This window comes from Pyxicephalus adspersus, chromosome W (assembly GCF_032062135.1).
Source record: "Pyxicephalus adspersus chromosome W, UCB_Pads_2.0, whole genome shotgun sequence".
In the NCBI taxonomy this organism is placed as follows: domain Eukaryota; kingdom Metazoa; phylum Chordata; class Amphibia; order Anura; family Pyxicephalidae; genus Pyxicephalus; species Pyxicephalus adspersus.
The window spans coordinates 3,388,732-3,410,483 of record NC_092870.1 but is presented as its reverse complement, the minus strand read 5'-3'; the positions used below and the strand labels follow the sequence as shown (position 1 = coordinate 3,410,483).

The window sequence follows — 21,752 nt, the reverse complement described above, 5'->3', positions numbered from 1 at the left end:
CCTATCTATTGAGGTTTGGTTACATGTAACTGGTTGAGTGTGATTTACTTCTATACCCAAAAGGTATACCTGGGTATTGTGTCCCATCCCCAACACAAATTATTTTTAGTTAAAGTGTGCACTGTTCCTTCAAATGTTTGTTTAACATCACTATTTCCTTAAGAATAATGATTTTTTTAGTTAAAAAAAAAAAGACCTAAACTTACACTACATTTTTTAAGATTCTCTTAATTTTTTCCTACATGTTCTGATGTTACTTCTCTAGGTTTTTCTTCATTGGGTGCATCTACTATTTTGATGGTGTCTGTGGTGCTGCTGTATAAGTCCTTCATTCTCTGTTACTTGTCAGGTCTACTTCCTGCCCTTCAGAACTGCTACAATACAACTCCAACCAACTTTGTCTAGTGAGTGGAATAACAACCCTGAACACACTTTTTATTGGGGGAACAATGGTCCCTTTTCCCTTTCATTTCTAGGCAGATGAATGGTCTTGTCACACACCTTAATATTACATACCTCCTTTCCTACATATTTTCTTGTTGGGTTTTCGGACACACTCCTTGGAAATCCGTTTAACTGTAAAATGAATAAAAAACTCCAAGATAACAGGAGGGTCTACCTTGGTAGTCATGCAAGTCTAAGTGGCTGTGTTTTCCCTCAAAACTCAGAGAGGAGGGGTATAAAGCTTCTTAAGTGTGAGGTAACACTAATGGGTCCCTGGCCCATGCAGCTTTTTCCCAACTTAGGAAAGGGAATGTATTCAATAAATATAATTAACAAAGATCACAGAGCATCTCTCCTTCCATAATTAACACCTAAGAGATTGTCACACTTACCTGTTCCTCGCTAAAGCGCAGGCATCTCTCTCCTGCGCATGCGGGCAGTTCTGACTCTGGGCATGCCTCTGATCCCAAGCTTTATCAGTTTGGCTTGGATTGAGCGATCAATCAGAAAATATCCTCTTTATCATCCCTGGTTTTAGCTAGTTCACACACTGCACTCAGTGTTTGTGCAAGGTGTCTCCACTGGTGCCCAGCCCCTAGTTCTGTTGCACTAGTTCCTGTACAGCTGTTGGCTAATTCAGTGTTTCCTCTGTCCAGCTCCTACGTTAACCCCTTGTTATCCAATCTGTTGGTTCCCAGCCAACTTCCTTGTGCTGTTCCAGTGTTCCTGTCTGTCTGTGAATATTCCTGTGTCACCTGTGCCTCCTGTTGCTTCCAGTGTCTCCTGTGTTCCCTGTGTCCGCAGTGGCCCGTGTGTCACTGGTGTCTGTCTCCTGGATCCCTGGTAATTGACCCCTGGTGTGTGATCTGACCTCTCTTGCTTGCTGCCTGCCTCGACCCGGCCTTCCTCGACTATCCTTCTGCTTTGTGATTTGGTACTGTGTTTCTTATTGCCCACCTTGGTGTGCCCAAGGAATGCAACCTGGCAGTAACCAGCAGGGCAACATCCTCACCATCAGAGGCTCTGGAGAAGACCTGGTTACTGCTTAGACTCTGCGCCACCGTGCAAGCCATAGCGCCCCCAGTGGCCCTGTCTCCCTTAGCATGACAGAGATGCTAAGTGGAAACAATTAATGCTCTTAATCTTATAGTTCTCTGTAAATTATAAATCACATGACCCAGAAAAAACACACCAAAATGACGTTGATCATGGAATTTCCAGGAACAAGAAGTGTTTAAAGCCAAAAAGTGTGTGTGTGGTGGGGGGGTGAAGGTTAGCTTTTAAAAAGCTTCCTTATGGGACTAAAGATGGGTGAACCTGAACAAGATCAACAGGTAAAGACAGAAAATGAATCAAAAACTTGGCATAGGTGAGGGTTGTGAAGCAGCCTAAGGGTAAGTAGAAAAGTAAACAAATTAGGGGATGGAATAAAAAATAGATAGCCAATGACATTTAAAAGAGATGACTACATGTAGGAAGTAATACACTGCGTCATAAGGAGGAAGTATCAACTCACTCATATCAACTATATAATTTCTACACTGCAAATGCTTTAAGGGAAAATCATATGAGAATATAACAAAAGGGATACCAGCCAAAATGAAAGAGGGGGTGACAACTGGAGACTTTTGGTGTCAGCAGTGTTATTGGCCTATTTCTCAAACACACCCCCAGATATCTCTGCAATGACTGGAGAAAGAACGGCTCGATCTTAGTAGTTCAATCTGCTCCAATATGCCTTTTGGTGGCACTAAGCCATTAACTGCAATACTTCCCCTTAAAAGCAGGACAAACTAACAAAGTGAAAAGAAGAAAAATAAAACAGATACAATTTCAATAGGAAAACAAAGAAACATGATCAACGTGAAGGCAGCTATAAATGGTCCCACAAATAATAATTAAAAGAAAATGTACGCTTTTTCAAATTAAAGTGTATACACTGTAACAAAATCCAGTCAAACAATTTGTGAAATACTATATGGCCAAAAATGTATGGTTCTCTGACCATCACACCTGTATGAGCTGGTTAGACATTGTTGGACCATGGCCTTTATTATGGAGTTGTTCCACCTTCCCCATGGCCATTATTATAGAGTTGTCCACCCATAAACATTATTCACTCCTCTGAGAAGACTTTCTGCAAGATTTTGGGTTGTGCCTGTAGGGATTTGTGAAGTCTAGTGCTGATGTTGGATAAGAAGAGCTGACTCACCATTCCAATTCATCTCAAAGGTGTTCAGTAGGGTTGTGGTCAGAGGAGCACAGTCATGGGGGAACAGAAAAGGGTCTTCACAAAACTGTGACCACAAGGCTGGAAAAGCACAATTGTCTACAATGTTTTTTTGTATACTCAAGCACATTTACCTGGAGGGTACCCAAATACATTTGGCCATCTGATAGATGTAATGGTCAGGTATCCACACACTTTTAGTCACATCTTCTATTTACATCTTCTATTTAGAGTAAAGGTCAGTTCTGAAAATGCCAACAATGTATTACCATGGCACAGCTTGTGAGCATTGTGCCATCTCTTCAATCTTATTGACGTTCATGGAACTGTTCAGAAGGGAATGAGTACTTTTGATGGTTTTTAAGTCAAGGCTGATTAATCATCACGACAACGCACATCTTGGCAGCGCCCTTTAGAATTAGCCCTGGACAAATGGTTGTTTCAATATTGCATTTTATTGCACTCTGGTCACTGTGTCTGGTGGAGGGCCTTTTTCTATGTAAATCATGGCTGTACCATCTTACATTTTGAAATAATGGATGACCCTCCCTAGTGGGTCAAAAAGTTGCTAAATGGGAATGGGAATTAATAGTAAATAGAGTCTTACCTGATCCGCCGGCATCCCGTGTCGTCCATCGCCACGATCTCCGTCGTCTTCTCTCTTCTTCCGGATGGCTTCTGCATCCGATTAGTCACCGGGGAGTTTCCGGTGACGTAACTGTATTGAATGCAACACATTGGATTTATATGTGTAAAAGCAGTACATTGTTTTCAAGAACATTTATTTTACAGTATATATAATAGTATGAGTATAATATGTATTTTTTAAAAAAAAAAATTAAATTTTTTTTTTTTTTAAATATATAGATTTTTTAAATTAATTCAATTTATTATTTTTACATGATTTTGTGTTTAAAACTTTATTATACTCATACTATATTATACTGTAAAATAAATGTTCATGAAAAACAATGCACCGCTTTTAGACATATAAAACCGGAAAGAAATGAACCGCTAGGGAGGTTAAAGAGAACCTGTACTACGGAAGGAGGAGGAAGCTCAAATTACAGAATGGATGAAGCAGGGAGATCCTTACACTGCAACTTCTCAGGTACAGCTTCCCCTCCTGTAAGGAGAACAATGAGCAGCACAGTAGTGACAATACCAAATCTTACTCCAAACCTCCTGAGACTAGAGGTCAGAGGCAGCAGTGCCTTAGATGATCTCACGCTGCAGATATACAGCTATTATAATGTGCCTAGGCACAGAGACATACCACTTAATGCCCTAACAGAGCAGGGCAATTTAGGGCGCAGCTTTGGCAACTGCCTTTTTCAGGTGTTCCCTAGAACATAGCAAATCTTCAGTTTTTGAATGTAGAACCATTTTAACAGTGCTGTTGGGGATGTTCAAATTTTGGAATTTTGATAACCCCAATCTGAGCAGTACTTATCCCCAGAGAACTTACCCCAGGCCTGGTTTGATAGCTCTCTATGTCATCAATGTCACCATTGGTCAGGTCCTATAATGAACCTTAGATACTTTCATTAAATTTGTGATGTGAGCGGTTGGGAGGTATATACTGTAGGCAATGCTTCAACTTATGTGGCTATATAACGTGTTGGTGGAATTCCAGACCAGGGTCAATATTAGGATAAAAAGGAAATGCAGAGTACGAAATGCTTTCAAATCAAAGAATATAAAAAAAAAAGAATACAAAAGCGAGTTATTAACAATGAGAGTTCATCCATGAATACAAATAAAAAACAACAATGAAAGATTGTAAAAGGGTGAATAGCTACCATTGCAATAATAAAATAAGCATTTCAGAAGCAAGGAAAATAAATACAAACAATTATAAATAGGTCATTGTGATTAAATCTGTATATAGAGTGGTGACGGGAGGTGAATTCACCGTTATTGAGAAGTCTCTGAAATCCTAATACCGGTTCTAGGAATCTTGGATAGAAACTTCAATTCTCTAACTCAAAGGCCAAAAATGAGTTCCTGAGTCTCCAAAATAAAGCAAGATGTATACATATTCATTGGCACAAAATATACCTGTCACGGTTCTGCAAGGCAGGATGGTAGACCCTCTGTGTCACCAGCTCAGCAGGCAGAGACATGCACAGGGCGCAGAGCCTAAGCAGTTGTCTGGTCTTCACCAGAGCCTCTAGAGGTGAGGGTGTTGCGCTGCAGGCAACTGCCAGGTTTGCAGCACCCGTGCACGCAGAGGCAGGTGACTGCTGACAGGCAGGAGCAAGGCATAGTACCAGAACAAGGGACAAAGAGTAGTCAGACAAGCCAGAGGTCAGGGCAGGCAGCGATCAGGAGTGTCAAGGTCAAGCCGAGGTCGATACACAAATAATCAGGAACAACGGGATCAAACAACAAGGACCTGGAAGAAAGCCAAAGGGACTACTTGTTCAGGCAACTTCCTGTTCCCAGTCACTTCCTTATATAGGGACGATTAGGTGATGGATGGAAGCCATGTGACCTGCTGGCACCTTTCCCTACCAGCAGAGGGAGTGCTGGAGACGAGAGGTAGATGATGTTCACATCTCCACCAGCAGGGGGAGTGTGTCTGCAGGACACTATAGTCCTCTGAGGTAAGGGAGCAGCTGACTGGGAGTCACATGATCTCGACCAGGAAGTGAGCCGAGGAGAAGATCCCTGAGCAGAGTGGGTACAGGCAGTAGGGAAGTGCACGGTGGGTGACACTGAAGGGGTTACAGATCCCCTGGTCCTGCGGGGATCTGTCACAATACCTAATGGCCAAAAATATGTGAATGGTTGACTAATGCATGGTTTAATATATATGGCAAAACATATGGGAACCCACTTTGCCCTGGTGTATGACGACAGCGCCATAAAGACATGGTGTCACCAGTTTGGTGTTGAGAAAGCGACTGTCCTGCAGAGGCCTGACCTCAACCCTACTGAACACCTTTGGACTGGTGAGCCAGATCTTCTTATCCAACATTAGTATCTGACCACACAAATGGGGCAAATTCCCTACAACACTCTCCAAAATATTGTGGAAGCTGTCCCAGAAGAGTGGAGGATGTTTTATCAATTTGTTTTGAAATGGGATGTCCAGCAGGCTTATATAGGTGTGATGATTAAGTGTCTACAGACTACAGACTTTGGGGTGAATCTAAAGTTGTTAAAAAAATGATGGATTGCTTTAATTGCTTTAAGCAGAAACAGCACGTCCCAGAACAAAAGTGCAATAACCACAAACTGTGAAAACATGCCCTGTTATGCAGAATTTCTCCTACTGGGCATGTAAACAAGAAAAAAATGAAGTATTTTAAATACATCCCTTGCCCTCAACTCAAACAATAGTAAAACGTTACTCCAGTCAAATAAAAAGCTTGAATCAAGATTTTATGGAAAACACCATATATGGTAGACCCTGTGCCCCTTTTTGGATTATCAGTGTCACTCATAAATAAAAAATGTTTGACTGTATTATTTGATACTCTAAATCTACGTTAAGAATCACTACGCCACCTCCAAAACATCTCAGATTGCCTGCTTAGGGATTACAAATAATTACACATATTCTACATAAATAAAGATTTGTGGACTCCTGACCATCACACTTATGGGAGCTTGTTGGACAACTAACCCCCACATCAGCCTGCACTCTTCTGGAAAAGCTTTCCCTAAGATTTTGCGGACACCCCATTGGTGTTCAGTGGCAATTTCTCCCACCGTCTTCCCCATGGATTGGGGACTGGGCATATTTCCTGGCCTGCAGAGACACACAGGCTGGGTGTTGTGAAAATGGAGCCAGGCACACCTACTCCCAGCACACACAGAGAGCTGGCCACATCCATCACAGAGTATGTGAGCTGTTTTGTGCAGGGTCCTCTCCTCCTCCTGTGTCATTGTCTGTATCTGTCTGTCATTTGCTACTCCTATTTATTGTACAGCGCTGCGTAATATGTTAGCACCATAAAAATACTGTTTAATACTGATCTACACCAGCCAAAGAATTTTCAGAACCCAACACACTTCGAGTTGGGTTGAGTACCTGCTCTCCTATCATGGGCTCTGCTAGATACATCACTGCTATAAGCAGAGCTATACTGACATACCAGCCAGCTTGTGGAATTGCAGGACCATCCAACACACCCAGAAGCTCTAAATGACCTGCACCATTTATGTAATCCATACGCCAGAGAATAAATATATTTTTATAAACTGTATTTTCTACTACTGTTCTGAAGCTGGTTTTGCAGCAATGGTAGCCAAATGAGTGGGGAGAAGGAGCATACAATGACTAATTTGACAAGATGAAAATAAAAACAAATGAAACACTGGCTTGTAATTATATCTACAAGTGCAGGCAGGATTAGGCTTGTTGTCGGCAGCCAGTTCTATTGTAATAAGTGTCAAAAACACGGCTGGGGAGGTATTAGATGTTACAACATAACAGGAAATTGGTATATGTTTAATAGAGATGAAACTTCCAAATGTCTGTGAATTTATAGGAAATTAAATATGTAGGAAAGAGGCAAATAAAACGGTGAGGCTGGGAGAAGGGTCAACTTTGGCTAAAGATGGTCAGATATAGGAAAGTGATGACTTGGGAGAAAGCATACAAAAGAAAAACACACTTTTCCAATGAAGGCCACAGGATTAAAAAAAAACACAAGGAAAAATCTGGCCAGGGGCAGAGAAATACTAGGAACTGAGGAATGGGAAGAGACAGGCATGATTACCAAACAGCACCCATTATTGCTGACACACAGCATGCAGCAAGCACACTACACTCATATGCTGTGCACAAAACACTGGAGGGCCAAAACACAATCCTGCTCAGATCCCAGGTTTGTAGAGAAGATCTTACTGTACCGCTCAGTACTTACCATCCTCTGTAGGAACATAGATGTTAAGGTATAGACAGTCCTCGCTCTGCTCCTGAAGATATCCGGTCACAGTGTCCAGGTTTGAGGTGAACCAGACCGGCATCATTATATCAGGCACTGCGTTTTGTATGTTCTGTGGACACACAGGCGAAAAATGTGTGGCATTCCTTATGCCTGACCAGAAGGGAGGAGGCTCAGGTGGAAGGAAACGCTTCTCTCCCACGGGGGGTGAAGCATAAGGCACCCCCAGGTACTGATCCACAGGGCCCAATATGTTGTTAGGTAAAGACACCTGCATTCCACGCAGCTTGCCATAGTATGTGTTAACAGTCTGAGAGTATACCTGGGCATTAATGGAGAATACACAGGCAGCCACACTTAGAACCCACAGGACCAGACTTTGCTTCATGGGGACCACACTGAGCCCAACTACATGCATGGTATATAGAAAGTATAACTCTAACATCCAGAATGTAAGCACCACTGGGGAAGCAGAAGCATATCAAGGTCCCCCGCACAGAATACTTCAGTCACATCCTGTATTTCTAAATCTAGAGCACGGTAGACAAGCAGAAAGACAGACAGGACAGCCACCATCCACAGGACCTGTCAAAGAAAAAAAATGAAAGTGAGTGCTGAATGTAGATCTATGGCCCAAATAAAAATTAACATACACTATATGACCATCACTTAATGAGCTTGTTGGATGTTCCACCAAACCTATAGCCAATAATATGGAGTTGCCACTTCTCATGGCCATAATATGGGGTTCGGTGGATGTCAGACCCCTCTAGACTAAAAGAAGTGCATAAAAGGGAAAAGACAGGGACAGTCAGGCTAGTGACAGGACTTGTGCTGCAGGTAAGTCATGGTGCCCGACCACATTGAAAGGAAACTGTACGGGGAGAAAAACAGCGTCTGACCTCCTCCTCTGTGCCTGGCTGTCATAAGCTCAGATACTTACAGGCTCTCCTTCTGATAAGAATGCAACCACTGAAGGCCAAATTAATATAAAACCTCCAATAGAAAGACTTGTCCTGTGAATTGTAAGGTATGTACACTGTGACAGCTGGGATTTTCTGCAGCAATGGCAGCTGCCAAACTCTCAGGACATGCATTCTTTAAATTCACTCAGAATCCATAACTGTCCTGAAGTGTACATAATGTTTTTGGTATCAGACAGCATTCTTACAGAATTTTCCCCTTGATGCTGATTTGTGTGATCCCTACCAGGATAAAGGAAAGTTGTGTGGTGTGGGACACACAGGAAACACACAGAAGGGTACAAACATAAAACAGATCAGATCATGTATGGTTCTGTTCTATGGAGACAATGTTACATTGTATCATCTCCCTGACTCCACCCACAAATTGTCCTTGTATTGTAAAGGTGAGCAGTATATGATACAGAATATGTTATAGGGGGTATTAGAGGAGTAATATATGCAGGAGAGGAGTGCAGAGGTTATGACGGAGGGCAATATGTACAGGAGAGGAGGGTGGAGGGTATGACAGAGGGCGGTATGTACAGGAGTGGAGTAAGGAGAGTATGACAGTGGACAGTATGAACATTAGAGAAGTGCGGAGGGTATGACTGGGGGCAGTATGTACTAGAGAGGAGTTTGGAGGGTAGAAAAAGGGGAAAGGAGTGTAGAGGATTTAATATGGGGCGGTATGATGGTGAATATAGCTAAGGGTATGGTGGAGGGCAGTCCTTGCAGGGCTGGTTATTATCTTTGGGCCCGGGCCCCACTGTACTGCCCAGTGAACAGATGAGATGTTATTCGTCAGTCGATGTACAATGCTGAATCACGTTCCCCTCATACATCTAATTGTGCTCACTTAGCCTCCAATCTGTGACAGCTGGAAGATGTACAGTAAGTAGAAAGAAAAAATACTTTGTGTTCATCCAACACATAATATGCTCAAAGAAATGGAACAAACTTCTTGGACATTGTTTGTTCATTCACCCTAAAGAAAACACAACATGAAAAATGCAGCTGTCTCTGGAGTGGCAGCAAAAAGAGTGGCAGCAAGAGATCAAGAGCACGGAAATAAAAATAAATAAAAAGGTGAAAATTGGGGAAAACATGATTTTGTGTAAAAGATAACAATATTTTGTGATGCAAAAACTATCTCTCAGTTTGTGAGACAACAAAATGTCATGATTCAGGGTTCAATTTTAACAATCTGGTTCACTCTCCTGTGTGTATAAAACATTTTAATTCCCTGACCATACCCTGGTATGTAGAAAACAAACTCCTTTCCAATAGATGAGCACCCTTCAAACACCTCCCCTATCCTGCAGTGAGGGTCTCCAGTTCATTTTCATGTTCACTTATTCACGTTGTTGCCAGGGAAACTGCAGCATACCTCTATTCAGCTTGCCTTTCCCTTCCCCCAACCTTCTTGGTAACACTTTTGTGCCAGTAACAGGCATTTCATGTGAATGTTGGGGCACAGATAAAACAAGAGGATGGAAAGAAAGAAGCATGTGGGGATGGGGGGGGGGGGGGGGTCGAGACAAGGGATTCAAAGAAACCATCAGTCCTGAATCTGATACAAGTTTTCGGTGAACTCATAGATACAGAAAAAATAGAAGAATAAAATTTGGTGTGTGTTTTACCAGAGATCACCTGTAGTCTGCCCCCCTCCCCCAACACAGCCTGTAATATGCTGTCCTAATGGGCTCTGCCTTGCCTTCATTCTCAATATTTATGTAAATGAGTAGCAACAAAGCGGCTCTAAGCTGCAGTTTTGTTCTTACCTCCCTAAATTCATGCACCTTCTCTTGCGGTCTATGGAATGCCAGATCTGTCTGCAATAAGTTACAACAACCTTCTCCTCTCTCTGAAATCTCTGAACTTCGCTTTCACTGAAATTTGGGTTTCCTCCTCAGACTCTGCCTTGGCTGCTGCTCTCTCCTATGGAGGCCTGCACTTTACACATATTCCTAGACCTGGCAACAAAGTAGGGGGTGGTGTGGGTCTCATTTTCTCCCCTAACTGTACATACAGAGTCCTTCCTACCCTACCCTCTCTCATTTTCATCTCATTTGAAGTGCATTCCGTCCTCAACCCCTCATTGTTGCTGGTGTCTACCACCTCCTTGGCCCAGTTCCCAAATTTTGGATAACTTTGCCTCTCGACTCCAACATATTCTTTCCCATTACCTGCCCACCCTCATTCTTGGTGGCTTTAATGTTGCAGTGGATGACCGCAACATCGGACACGGCCCCACACACTTTACTAGACACACTTCAGACCTGGTATTTTCCAAACTGTGCAACCTCACCCACCTTGATACCTCACTATATCCCCTTTCTGACTACAACCTCCTCACCACGTAAGTAACCATTAACACCCACTTTAAACACAATATTGTTTATCAGTCTTTATCTATATATATATATATATATATATATATATATATCTTTTTCTTACACTACATTTTTCTTAATGATAAGATGTCAATAACAAATTTTGTAATGACATTGTATCATTTAATTTTACAATGTGGTATATCAAACACCATTTAACCACCCGGCCGTTAAGCCAGACCTTGGTTCGGGGTAAGCGAACTTGCTACTATCGTTTACCCCACACTAAAGTAAACTAAAAATGTAAACAAGCGTTATATTGCAATCCGATTGCCATACAACATTGTATGACAATCGGATTACAACTGAAAGAAAATACTTACCCGGTCCTCGCACCTCCTCCGGACATGTCTGTCCTCTTCTTTCTTCTCCCAGCGTGTGCAGTAACGATCTCCGGGGTTTCCCGGTGACGTCGCTGCATGCGTCGGTGCGGGCGGGAAATTCAAATCACTTTGCATTGAACTCAATACAAAAAAGCTGTATTGAGTCCAATACAAAGAAATCCTTAAATAATATATATATATATATATATATATATATATATATATATATAAATAATTGTATTATAAATTTATTATATAAGCTACTGTACAGGTACATTACATTATACACTATTTTTTTAAAGATTTTTTTTTTATGTTTTATAAAAAAAATTTTATTATTAAATTTATAAAATTTTGGACATATTTCGGTGAGTTATGCGGTAATTTGGTTAATTATAAGTAATTATTGAGTAATTCGGTGAATTATAGCCTACAATCTAAAATAAATTTCCATGCAAAAAATTTAACACTTTTTGCATGCAAGTACAGAAGTTCGGAAAGAATTAGAACACTCGGCGTTCGCGTACGCGTCCCTCTGCGATTCCTAATGATGTCAGTGCATGCGCCCGTCGATGGGGGTCCTAGCGGGAAATTCAAATATTTTGTATTGGATTCAATACAAAGTCCTGTATCCAATCCAATACAAAATAATACAAAATATATTTATGTGGTTTTGTCTATAGGTATGTGACGTTGGACTCTGTTTTAACATTTACCACACTAGGGAGGTGTTTTAGAAAAATATATTACTACACAGTATACCGAATTATTGCATTTTCAGTATTTTTGATTTATTTATGTATTCTTGTTTAACCCCCCTAGCAGTATTCCCGAGTGTGACTCGGGATGGGAAAAATTGCCAAAAGCGGTAATGCCGAGTCACACTCGGGGTACCTTTGGGGGACCCCCTTACCTTATCCCCCCGCTCCAGCGGCGATCTCACGATCCCGCTGTGATGGCGGGGCGCTTCTCCGTCGGGGGGCGTTGCTGGGCGGGAAATTTAAAAGCAGATTACCGAGTAATCTGCTTTTAAATACCGCCCGGGTCCCCACCACCCCGATGCACGCATCTGCAGATAGATGCAATGCACCATGCAGGATTTCTGCTTGGTGCATCACATCTAACTGCAGATGTGATCACCAACAGTAAATCCAGAGGGTGATGCCAGCGGAGATTTCCCGCTGGCAGCACCCCCTGGATCTACTCCTGCTTGCATCTCCCGGAGGCTGATCTCCGGGTGATGCGGTAGGGGAAGCAGGGGGGTGTCCCCGCCCTGCTCATTCCCCTGCTCGCATCTCCCGGAGGCTGATCTCCGGGTGATGCGAGCAGGAGAGTGAGCAGCAGGGACATCCCCCTGCTTCCCCTACCGCATCACCCGGCGATCAGCCTCCGGGAGATGCGAGCAGGGAATGAGCAGGGCGGGGACATCCCCACCTCATCACCCGGCAAGATGTGTGACATCTTCCGGGTGATGCGGTGGAGTGATGGATTGTGGGTACGGGAAATTTAAAAGCAGATTACTATGTAATCTACTCCTTGACTCTGGTTTACAGTCAGCTTTATTCTGTATAGATTTATAATCCCGATCCCATGTCATTCTAAATAGGCACGAGAATCATCTTTCTATAACTAAACCTGTAATGTTGATTTGTATGATAATTTGTAAATACACTCATTTGTTGATACTCAGCCCAAACCTCTTTTCTTTGCCTATTTTTTTTCTTTTTGCATATTCCTTATATTTAAGGGATGGCATAATTACAAACAACCTATAAGAGAGTAGTATCTGACTTTTATTACAATACAACCTCCTTACCTTCTTTCACCTATCTTTCTTGCCCCCTTTGCCACTTTTCAGACCTGGTCAATGCAGAGAGATATCTAGATACAAAGAGAGGGTCACTAGAAATATAGGGAATACAACCTTGCTAAGCCTATAAGTACAGATAGGTAAATAAAGAAAGAGAAAAGAAGGCAGGAAAATAGCTATGTATTAATAATATTTATTGTACAGTTTAGAAGGACTATGTATAGAATCACAAATCTATATGCTTAACCACCCAGGTGTTTCACTGATGTCTAGATTTCTGTACCAAAAGCGGTACACTGTTTTTCATGATTTTTTTTTTTTTTTTATTGTAGACCTGTAACTTAGAGAAACATGTCCGAACAAGGGTCTAGTAGATATCATGAACATAAAAAAAGTTTATAAAAAAAGTTTTATAAAAAAAGAGTATAAAAAAAGTTTGAAACACACAATCATATAAAAAAAAAAATTTACTTTTAATAAAATTAAATAAAAAACACAAAAGTCAGCTTAAACAAGAATACATAAATAAATCAAAAATACTGAAAATGCATTTCCCATTTCAAAAATTCGGTATACTGTATAGTAATATATTTTTCTAAAACACCTCCCTAGTGTGGTAAATTTTAAAACGTCACATACCTATAGACAAAACCACATAAATATATTTTGTATTATTTAGTATTGGATTGGATACAGGACTTTGTATTGAATCCAATACAAAATATTTGAATTGCCCGCTACGACCCATCGACGGGCGCATGCACTGACATCATCAGGAATCGCCGAGGGATGCGTACACGAGCGCCGAGTGTTCTAATTCTTTCCAAACTTCTGTACTTCCATGCAAAAAGGTCGGGCTAAATGCCCAGGTGGTTAATGTTAGTTTATGCACTGTAAACATTATCTTGTGTATTAATATATACCTATTTTCTTGCCACAAAAGCCTTCTTTTCGCTTTCTTATTTACCATGCAGAGAGATATCCATAACCTCGACCACAACCTATTCTCAAACTGCCTTATGTCCCTAACCCCACTTCTTTAAAATAACATCTCTAGATACAGCTGTCACTCAGTTTATTCACACTCTATCTTTGGCTCTAGATAAAGTCACCTCTGCCACCTTCAGCTATCCTACTCCTGCTAACCCCTGACCTTGGCAAAACAATCACACCAGATGTCTACAAAAGACTACTTATGCAGCAGAGCGCAAGTGGAGGAAATCAGACCTCAGCACCTTAACACTGAACTTGACGCCACCAAACAAAAATATTTCTCCACTGTCATATCCTCTGAAGCTTCTAACAAGCTTCTCAACTCTTCTCAACAATTGACTCCCTCCTAAACCCCACACCTGCTCCCCCTACAACGACCTTCTCTCCCCCCGATATACTACTTTAAAGTTAAAATCGTGAAAATCAGACATGATTTCTCTGCTCACTATGCCAGTCCAACCCTACCCACCTGTAAATCATCACTGACCTCCCTCAGCCCTGTTACTCAGGATGAAGTCTCCTTTCTTCTCTCGTCATCTTGACCTACTACCTGTCCGTTTGACCCAATCCCCTCTGATCTACTCTGTCCCCATTCCTCCACCCCGGCCCTAACAGTAACCAAAGTATTCAACCTCTCCCTTTCCACTGGTACCTTCCCCTCAGCCTTCAAACTTACCACTTTTCTCCCTATTCTAAGGAAACCCTTACTAGACCCCCTCCTTATTTTCTAGCTACCATCCTATCTCACTTCTCCCATATGTTTCCAAACTTCTTGAGCGCCTTGTCTATAAAACAAGGTTTTCCCCGAAACAGCTCTTACTGAGGTGGCCAATTACCTCATCAGAGCTAAGTGTAAAGGCAACTTTTCCCTCTGCTTTTGACACTGTTGATTACTCCATGAATCCAAAGCATGAACTCCACTGGTTTAGTGACATTGCACTCTCCTGATTTGCTTCCTACTTGTCTGACCACTCCTTTCAAGTTTCTTTCAATGGTAATCCATTCTCCCCTACTCTCCTCCCTGTTGGTGTTCCCCAAGAATCAGTCTTTGGACTGGTTCTCTTTTCTCTGTACACTTCCTCACTTGGTAATCTCATATTCTCCTTTGGTTTACAGTCTGTTAGCAGATGACTCAAATATATCTGTACACCCCTGACTTGTCTCCCTCAGTCCTGGATAGGGTTTCATGCTGTCTGTCAGACATCCATGATAAGATGGCTGAAAAACAAGCATGAAACCTTATCCAGATTTCTGAAACTCAACCTGGATAAAACAGAACTTATCGTCCCCCCTTCCATATTTCTAACTATTTATAACACTGTTTTTCGTCCCTCCCCTCAGGCACGTTGTCTTAGCATCACTTTCAAATCTGCCCTCTCCTTCACCCCCCACATTCAGAACATTTGCAGATCCTGCCACTTTCATCTGCGTAATATCTCTGAAATACTCCTCAAACTGTCCCTAGAGACCACTAAACTCCTTGTACGGGTTTTATCATCTCTCGTCTGTAACATCCTCCTCTCTGGTTTTCCGCTAACTCTCTCCTCTAAGAATGCTGCAGCCAGACCTATCCATCCTTCCAACCACTCATCATCTGCTGCCTCTCTTTGTAGTTCTCTTCATTGCCTTCCATTTTACCTTTGAATCAGATTCATGCTCCTGTGCTCTCAAATACCCCCAGAGCTCCTGTCCTACCTTTCTGACCTGATAGAAAAATACGCCTCTAGCCGCTCTTGTCGCTTCTCTAATCACCTACTAATGACTTCCTACTTAAATCCTTGTCACACACACGGCTCCAAGAATTTTTTAGAGCTTCCCCCACTTTCTAGAATGGTCTTCCTCATTCTTTTAAGCTGGCCCCCATTTTCTACACATTTTAAAGAGCTGTTTAAACCCATCTCACCTACCCATTTCCTTCTGTTTCTTAAACCCCCACTACTTATCCACCAATGCATATATCCCCTCCTATTGTGTGTTTGCCTTAGATTGTAAATTTTGTTTTTATTGTAATCTTGCAAACACGTAAACATATTTACAATATATACATAATGAAAAAAAATAAATATCAGGTTCTTATACCAAATTCAAAACTCACTGTAACAGGTCAAAAAATAAAAAAAACATACAAGCAAATAATATAGGTTGGAAGAGAAAATGGTTACAGAATAATACAATATAGCCAATCCCTTGATGTAACAATATAATAAAAAGGAAGAGAAAAGTAGAAGGGGCTTTCTTGGCTTTCTTCATGTTTAAATGTGTGTCACACTTACCTCTTTCCTTACCACAGCGCAGACGCCTCTCCCCCACGCATGCGGGCAGTTCTGACTCTGGGCATGCCTACCCTAGCAAGCTTTATCAGCTTCACCAGCCAAACAGGAAATAGTCTCTTAACTATGTCTGGCTATTTAGCTGGCTCAGACACAGCACTCAGCGCTCATGCAACGTGTCTCCACTAGTGTCGAGCCCCTAGTTCTTTTGAGCTAGTTCCTGTTCACCTGGTGCTTAATTCAGTGTTTCCTGTGTCTAGCTCCTGTGTTAACCCCTTGTTGCCCAGTCAGCTGTTTCCAGCCCATTCCCTTGTACTGTTCCAGTGTTCCTCTCCGTCTGTGTATTCTTGAGTCACCTGTGCCTCCTGTTGCTTCTAGTGTCTCCTGTGTTCCCTGTGTCCGCAATGGCCCCTGTCAATGGTGTCTGTCTCCTGGATCCCTGGTATTTGACCCCTGGATTGTGACCTGACTTCTCGTGCTTTCTGCCTGCCTCGACCCCAGCTTTCCTCGACTATTCTTTTGCCTTGCCATTTGGTACCATGTTTATCCTGCCCACCCTGGTGTGCCCAGGGGCCGCAACCTAGCAGTAACCAGCAGCACAACATCCTCACCTTTAGAGGCTCTGGAGAACACCTAGTTACTGCTTAGACTCTGCGCCTTGGTCCTTCTCAGGGCCCACACCACTCTTGTGCAAGCCATAGTGCCTCCTAGTTGCATCAAAGATAGGGAGCCCCTTTCCATCAAGCTAGCCCTGGAGGATGGGCGCTATCTTTTAGAGGGTTCCCCTCACAAGGTCACAAATTTTTTTGACCATAAGAACCTCCAGTACCTCCAATCTGCTTGTCTCCTCAACCCTCGGCGGGCCCGTTGGTCTTTATTCTTCTCTCAGTTTGATTTTATCATTACCTTTAAACCTGGTTCTGCTAACTCCAGAGCTGACGCTCTTTCTCGCTCATTTGACCCACAAGATTCCGAGACTGCTGCGGAGGCAGAATATATCATGCCTCCAGCCTGCATCCTAGCCTTGACCACTCTCCAGGAATCCGCTATTCCTCCAGGTAAAACCTTAGTGCCACCTCAACTTTGCACCAGGATGTTACGATGGGCACATGATTCCTGGTCATGGGCATTCATAGAACATTCACATTTTTCTCCTGAAAGTACTGGTGGCTAATGTTCATATGTGATGTGACAGACTATGTCAAAGCCTGTTCTTTATGTGCTCAAAGTCTGCCACCTGCGCCCCTGCAGGCCTACTCCTTCCACTACCAATTCCCACAGAACCTTAGTGTCATCAATCCATGGAATTTATCACGGATCTCCCTCCTTCTGATGGCTATACGGTTATTTGGGTAGTCGTGCACCACTTTTCTAAAATAGCCCACTTTGTACCTCTCCCAGCTCTACCATCTGCAGCAGCACTGGTGCCAATCTTCTGTCACAGATCCCCGCAGGTCCAGGGGATCTGTGCCTCCTTCAGTGCCACCCACCTTACACTCCCCTGCTTCCAGCAACAGCTCTGCTAAGGCATCACCTCCTCAGCTTACTTCCTGGTCTAGGTCATGTGACTCCCAGTCAGCTGACTAAAGTGTTTCGCAGATGCGCTCCCCCTGTTGGTGGAGATGTGAACACCACCAACCTCTAGTCTCCAGGACCCCCTCTGGTGGTAGGATAGGATGCAGCAGGTCACATGGCTCCATCCATTGCATGACCTGCCCTTTAAAGGTAGTGAAGGGCAACAGGAAGTTGCCTGAGCAAGGAGTTCCTTTGACTCTGCTTCCAGGTTCCTGTTGTTTGTTTCTCTCGTTCCTGACTCTGCATGTATTGACCTCGGCTTGACCTTGACTACTCCTGATCGCTGCCTGCCCAGACCTCTGGCTTCCCTGACTACTCACTGCTCCTCATTCTGTTACCACGTCTTGTTTCTGCCGTCAGCAGTCACTTGCCTCTGCATGCACGGGGGCCGCATCCTGGCAGTTGCCTGCACCGCAACACCCTCAGCTCTAGATCACTGCAGAGTTCTCTTCAGCCTATCATCCACAGACTAAAGGGAAAGAGTATTCAGTCCTTGGAGAAATATCTTCGAGCCCTGGTATCCGCCCACCATGATGAATGGGTGACTCTGCTATTTTAGGCAGAGTTTGCTCACAATAATCATGTCTGCACCAGCACCAAGGAGTCTCCATTCTTCATCGTCTATGGCGAACATCCTCAAACATCCTCCTTCTGTCTCCTATACCCTGCTCTGCCAATGTACCCGCACTCAGTGCCCTGCAGAGGGACTTTTTAACCTGGGGATAAAGTCTGGCTCCTCACAGGGAACATTCATTGCAAGGTGCCTTCTCTGAAGTTTGCTCTATGGTTCATCAGACCATATGCCATTCCTGCCAAGGTTAACCCAGTTTGTTACAAGTTACACCTTACCCCACATCTCAAGCTGCCCAATGCCTTCCATGTGTCTCTGCCTAATCCGTTTGTCCTGAATCACTTTTCTCATCCCTTCTCACTGGCTACTCCTGCACCCGATATGAGGTCCATCAAAGTTCTCTGCAAGCATGTTACTAAAATTAAACCTAATAAAGAACAGAGAAAAGAATATCAGTGGGTTGACCATGCCTAGGCCACCTTCCCTTATGGATAGGTAGGTCACATTTCACTTCACCAGGTTCTTTCTGTTTCCCCAGAATGAAAAGGCAGCTGTAAATTCTAGTGTACAGGGAAGCTGGCAAAAGACAAAAAAGCTGACATACAAGAATATCGGAACCAGGTAAGGTCTGATCAGATTAACCCCATTCTCCAAGTCTTTCATTATACCATCTTGGCATTTGCAATCTTTAGCCTATTTTCCCAATTTATCAGGTTACAATCACCTGGCCCAAATTGAATTCCCAAAATTTTAACTTCCTCCTGAGGTTCTGGGAAGGAATCTGGGAGATCAAAACTCTCCCCTTCCATACCTATCCCGAAAACTTCGCACTTGTCTCGGCTGATCTTATAATCCGAGGCATGCATACTGCATACTGTTCAATCTCTGATATATCTGATCTGATATATATCTCTCTATATCATCAGCACAACGGTCCATTCTCTAGCCTTTAAATGACTCAGTGGGCATCTCTCCCGCACTCCTGAGCTCACAACAAAAGATTTACCAATCCAATCATTCAGTAGGAAACTTTCTGCCCCCTCATAGAGGACTTTTAGCCAATCAATACATTAAGATTGTAAGCTGTATCTGCCAAGCAGCAAGAGTTATTCATAATTCCCCCCATCAAAAGCTTTTGCCCGTTCCAATGCCAGAAGACATTTCCAGACAGCCATTTAAAACCTCCGCTAACCAAGGGACCAGACTGGATTTTAAAACTTATATAAAATTCGGCTGTCAATCCATATGGTCCAGGCGATTTTCTTGGAGATCAGCTTATCTATAGCATGGCACACCTCATCCACTGTAATTAGTTCTGTGAAATCCACAGCAGAATGTGAAACATTTCCCAAGCCTGGCGTGGATCTTAAAAAACACTCCATCTTGTCTGGATGGAGTTTTTTTTTATCGGGAGATCTGCACAATATGTTCTGCTGACATCCAGGATCCCTGCCCTGGACTTAACCAGGCAACCTGTATTGTCAATCAGTGTATTTTGCACTGAGTATTTTATTTCTGTGTATTTATGTATACATTAACGAAAGAGGGGTAAAAAAAAAAGAGAAGACAGATGAAGAAAAGTGGAAAAAGGAGGCTTTTTAGGCAACAGATTTAAAATATTTACTTGTTTCATGGCACTGACTAACAAACCTAAACTAGTGTCATACAAAGTAAATGTAAATCAAAACTTTGGTGGTAAAGTATTTACAAATTTATGTAATGGAGAATCAAACCGCATGACCTGAAGTGTAAGGCAAGACTAAATGGAGGAATAGTAATGATAACAAGCTGCAGCTGAGACCAGAGGTGTGGTCATTACCAACAACAACACTGAAACAAGTGAAAGCAAAGAGACTGTCAGATAACCTCACGTGCAGCCAGTCTCTCAGATCTTCTAACCTCAGTCACAGGTGGGACCGTGACAGTATCCCTGTTATCTGTGCATGTTGGACAGCAGAGCTCGTGAGAGGCATTGGGTGAAAAAGAATTGGCCTCCAAGATCTGCCATAAAACCAGGTGATCCAAACATTCTACATGAGCCACTTGTTGATAGAAAGAATATTATATTCCCGCCTCTGCACATGAAACTGGGTCCTGATGAAGCAGTTCTTTAAAGCTTTGCCAACTGAAGGAGACTGTTTCAAGTACCTCATTTGGCATTTCTTAGCCGGTCATTTGAAAAAATAAAGGCCGGTGTGTTTGATGGTCCACAGATTGGCAGCTCATCAAAGATGAACATTTCATCAGGACAATGTCAGAAGTCGAAAAAAATGCTTGGTTATCATTCAAAGCCATGGTCAAAGAGTTTCTTGGAAACACACGAGCTAATAATTACACAGAAATTGTCCAGAAACTCTTGGAGAGCTACAAGTTGCATTTTCTGCATAGCCATCTCTAACTTCCCAGAAAACCTTGGTACAGTCAGTGAGGAGCAAGGTGAACAATTCCACCAAGATTTGAAGGTCATGGAAGGACGGTATCAGGGTAGATGGGATGTACATATGATGGCTGACTATTGTTGGAGCATCCGGCGGGATTGTCCTAACACTGAACAAGGAAAAGCTAATGTAAAAAGTGTAAATTTTTACATTAACCGCTTACCCTGAATAATTTTCAAATGTTTTACTGTAAAAAAAATGTTAGAGTAACAATAAATCCTTTATATGAACAAAAGAAATATAAATAAACAGTACATTCAAGTTATTTTTTCATTATTTTTTCATTGTATGTAAAATTTGTATGTTTTTTGACAAAAGTGGAGGGTACCCTGTATCGTAAAAACTGGATGTAATAGCAAAAAACGGGTCATTTCTGAATTCACCACCCAAAAATTTGTAAAAAACAAGTGTAAGATCTAACTCAACAAAAAATGTGTTCCCCAATGTAATCTGCCGACAAGTCACCTTATCAGTTTTAAACCGCAACTCCACTGTAAGACTTAGCTGAGACTAGAAAGAAGATCTGCACCTCCACTCCCTTTTTGCTAGATAGATATCAGCCAGAGAACTGAGCCAGGTCTCCTGCAAAAATAAAATGTCAGCATAAAATGGTCGCCTTCAATGGAGCAGGCACCACCATCAGGATGATTAGAGTAGCTGCTTCTTGACCTTACTTCTACACAAACTGCTTGATGAACTTTTTAAAGATGGACCCCCTGATTCCTCCATTGGTTCCATCCTCCCATCAGATAATACCTCATATCTATTTTTCTGTGCCACCTTCCCCTCACCAAATCAAACTCTTTTTTTAACTGCAGCAGATTTCTCCTCTTAATCTC

At 42.5% G+C, this 21,752-nt stretch overlaps 1 protein-coding gene across 2 annotated transcripts in view; it reads right to left on the bottom strand.

Annotated features, from left to right (window-relative positions):
• Nucleotides 1-21,752, bottom strand: part of LOC140342917 (neuroligin-3-like) — an 89,937-nt gene that overhangs the window by 17,506 nt on the left and 50,679 nt on the right. Inside the window, exons 2-3 of one of the 2 annotated variants that reach the window (XM_072429299.1) lie at nt 13,073-13,137; nt 7,555-8,160 (exon numbers count right to left, since the gene is read on the bottom strand). In XM_072429299.1, coding sequence (XP_072285400.1) covers nt 7,555-8,020 — 466 coding nt within the window. In that variant the 5' untranslated portion in view covers nt 8,021-8,160; nt 13,073-13,137. The remainder of the gene's footprint in view (nt 1-7,554; nt 8,161-13,072; nt 13,138-21,752) is intronic. The other variant, XM_072429298.1, reaches the window with a different exon arrangement.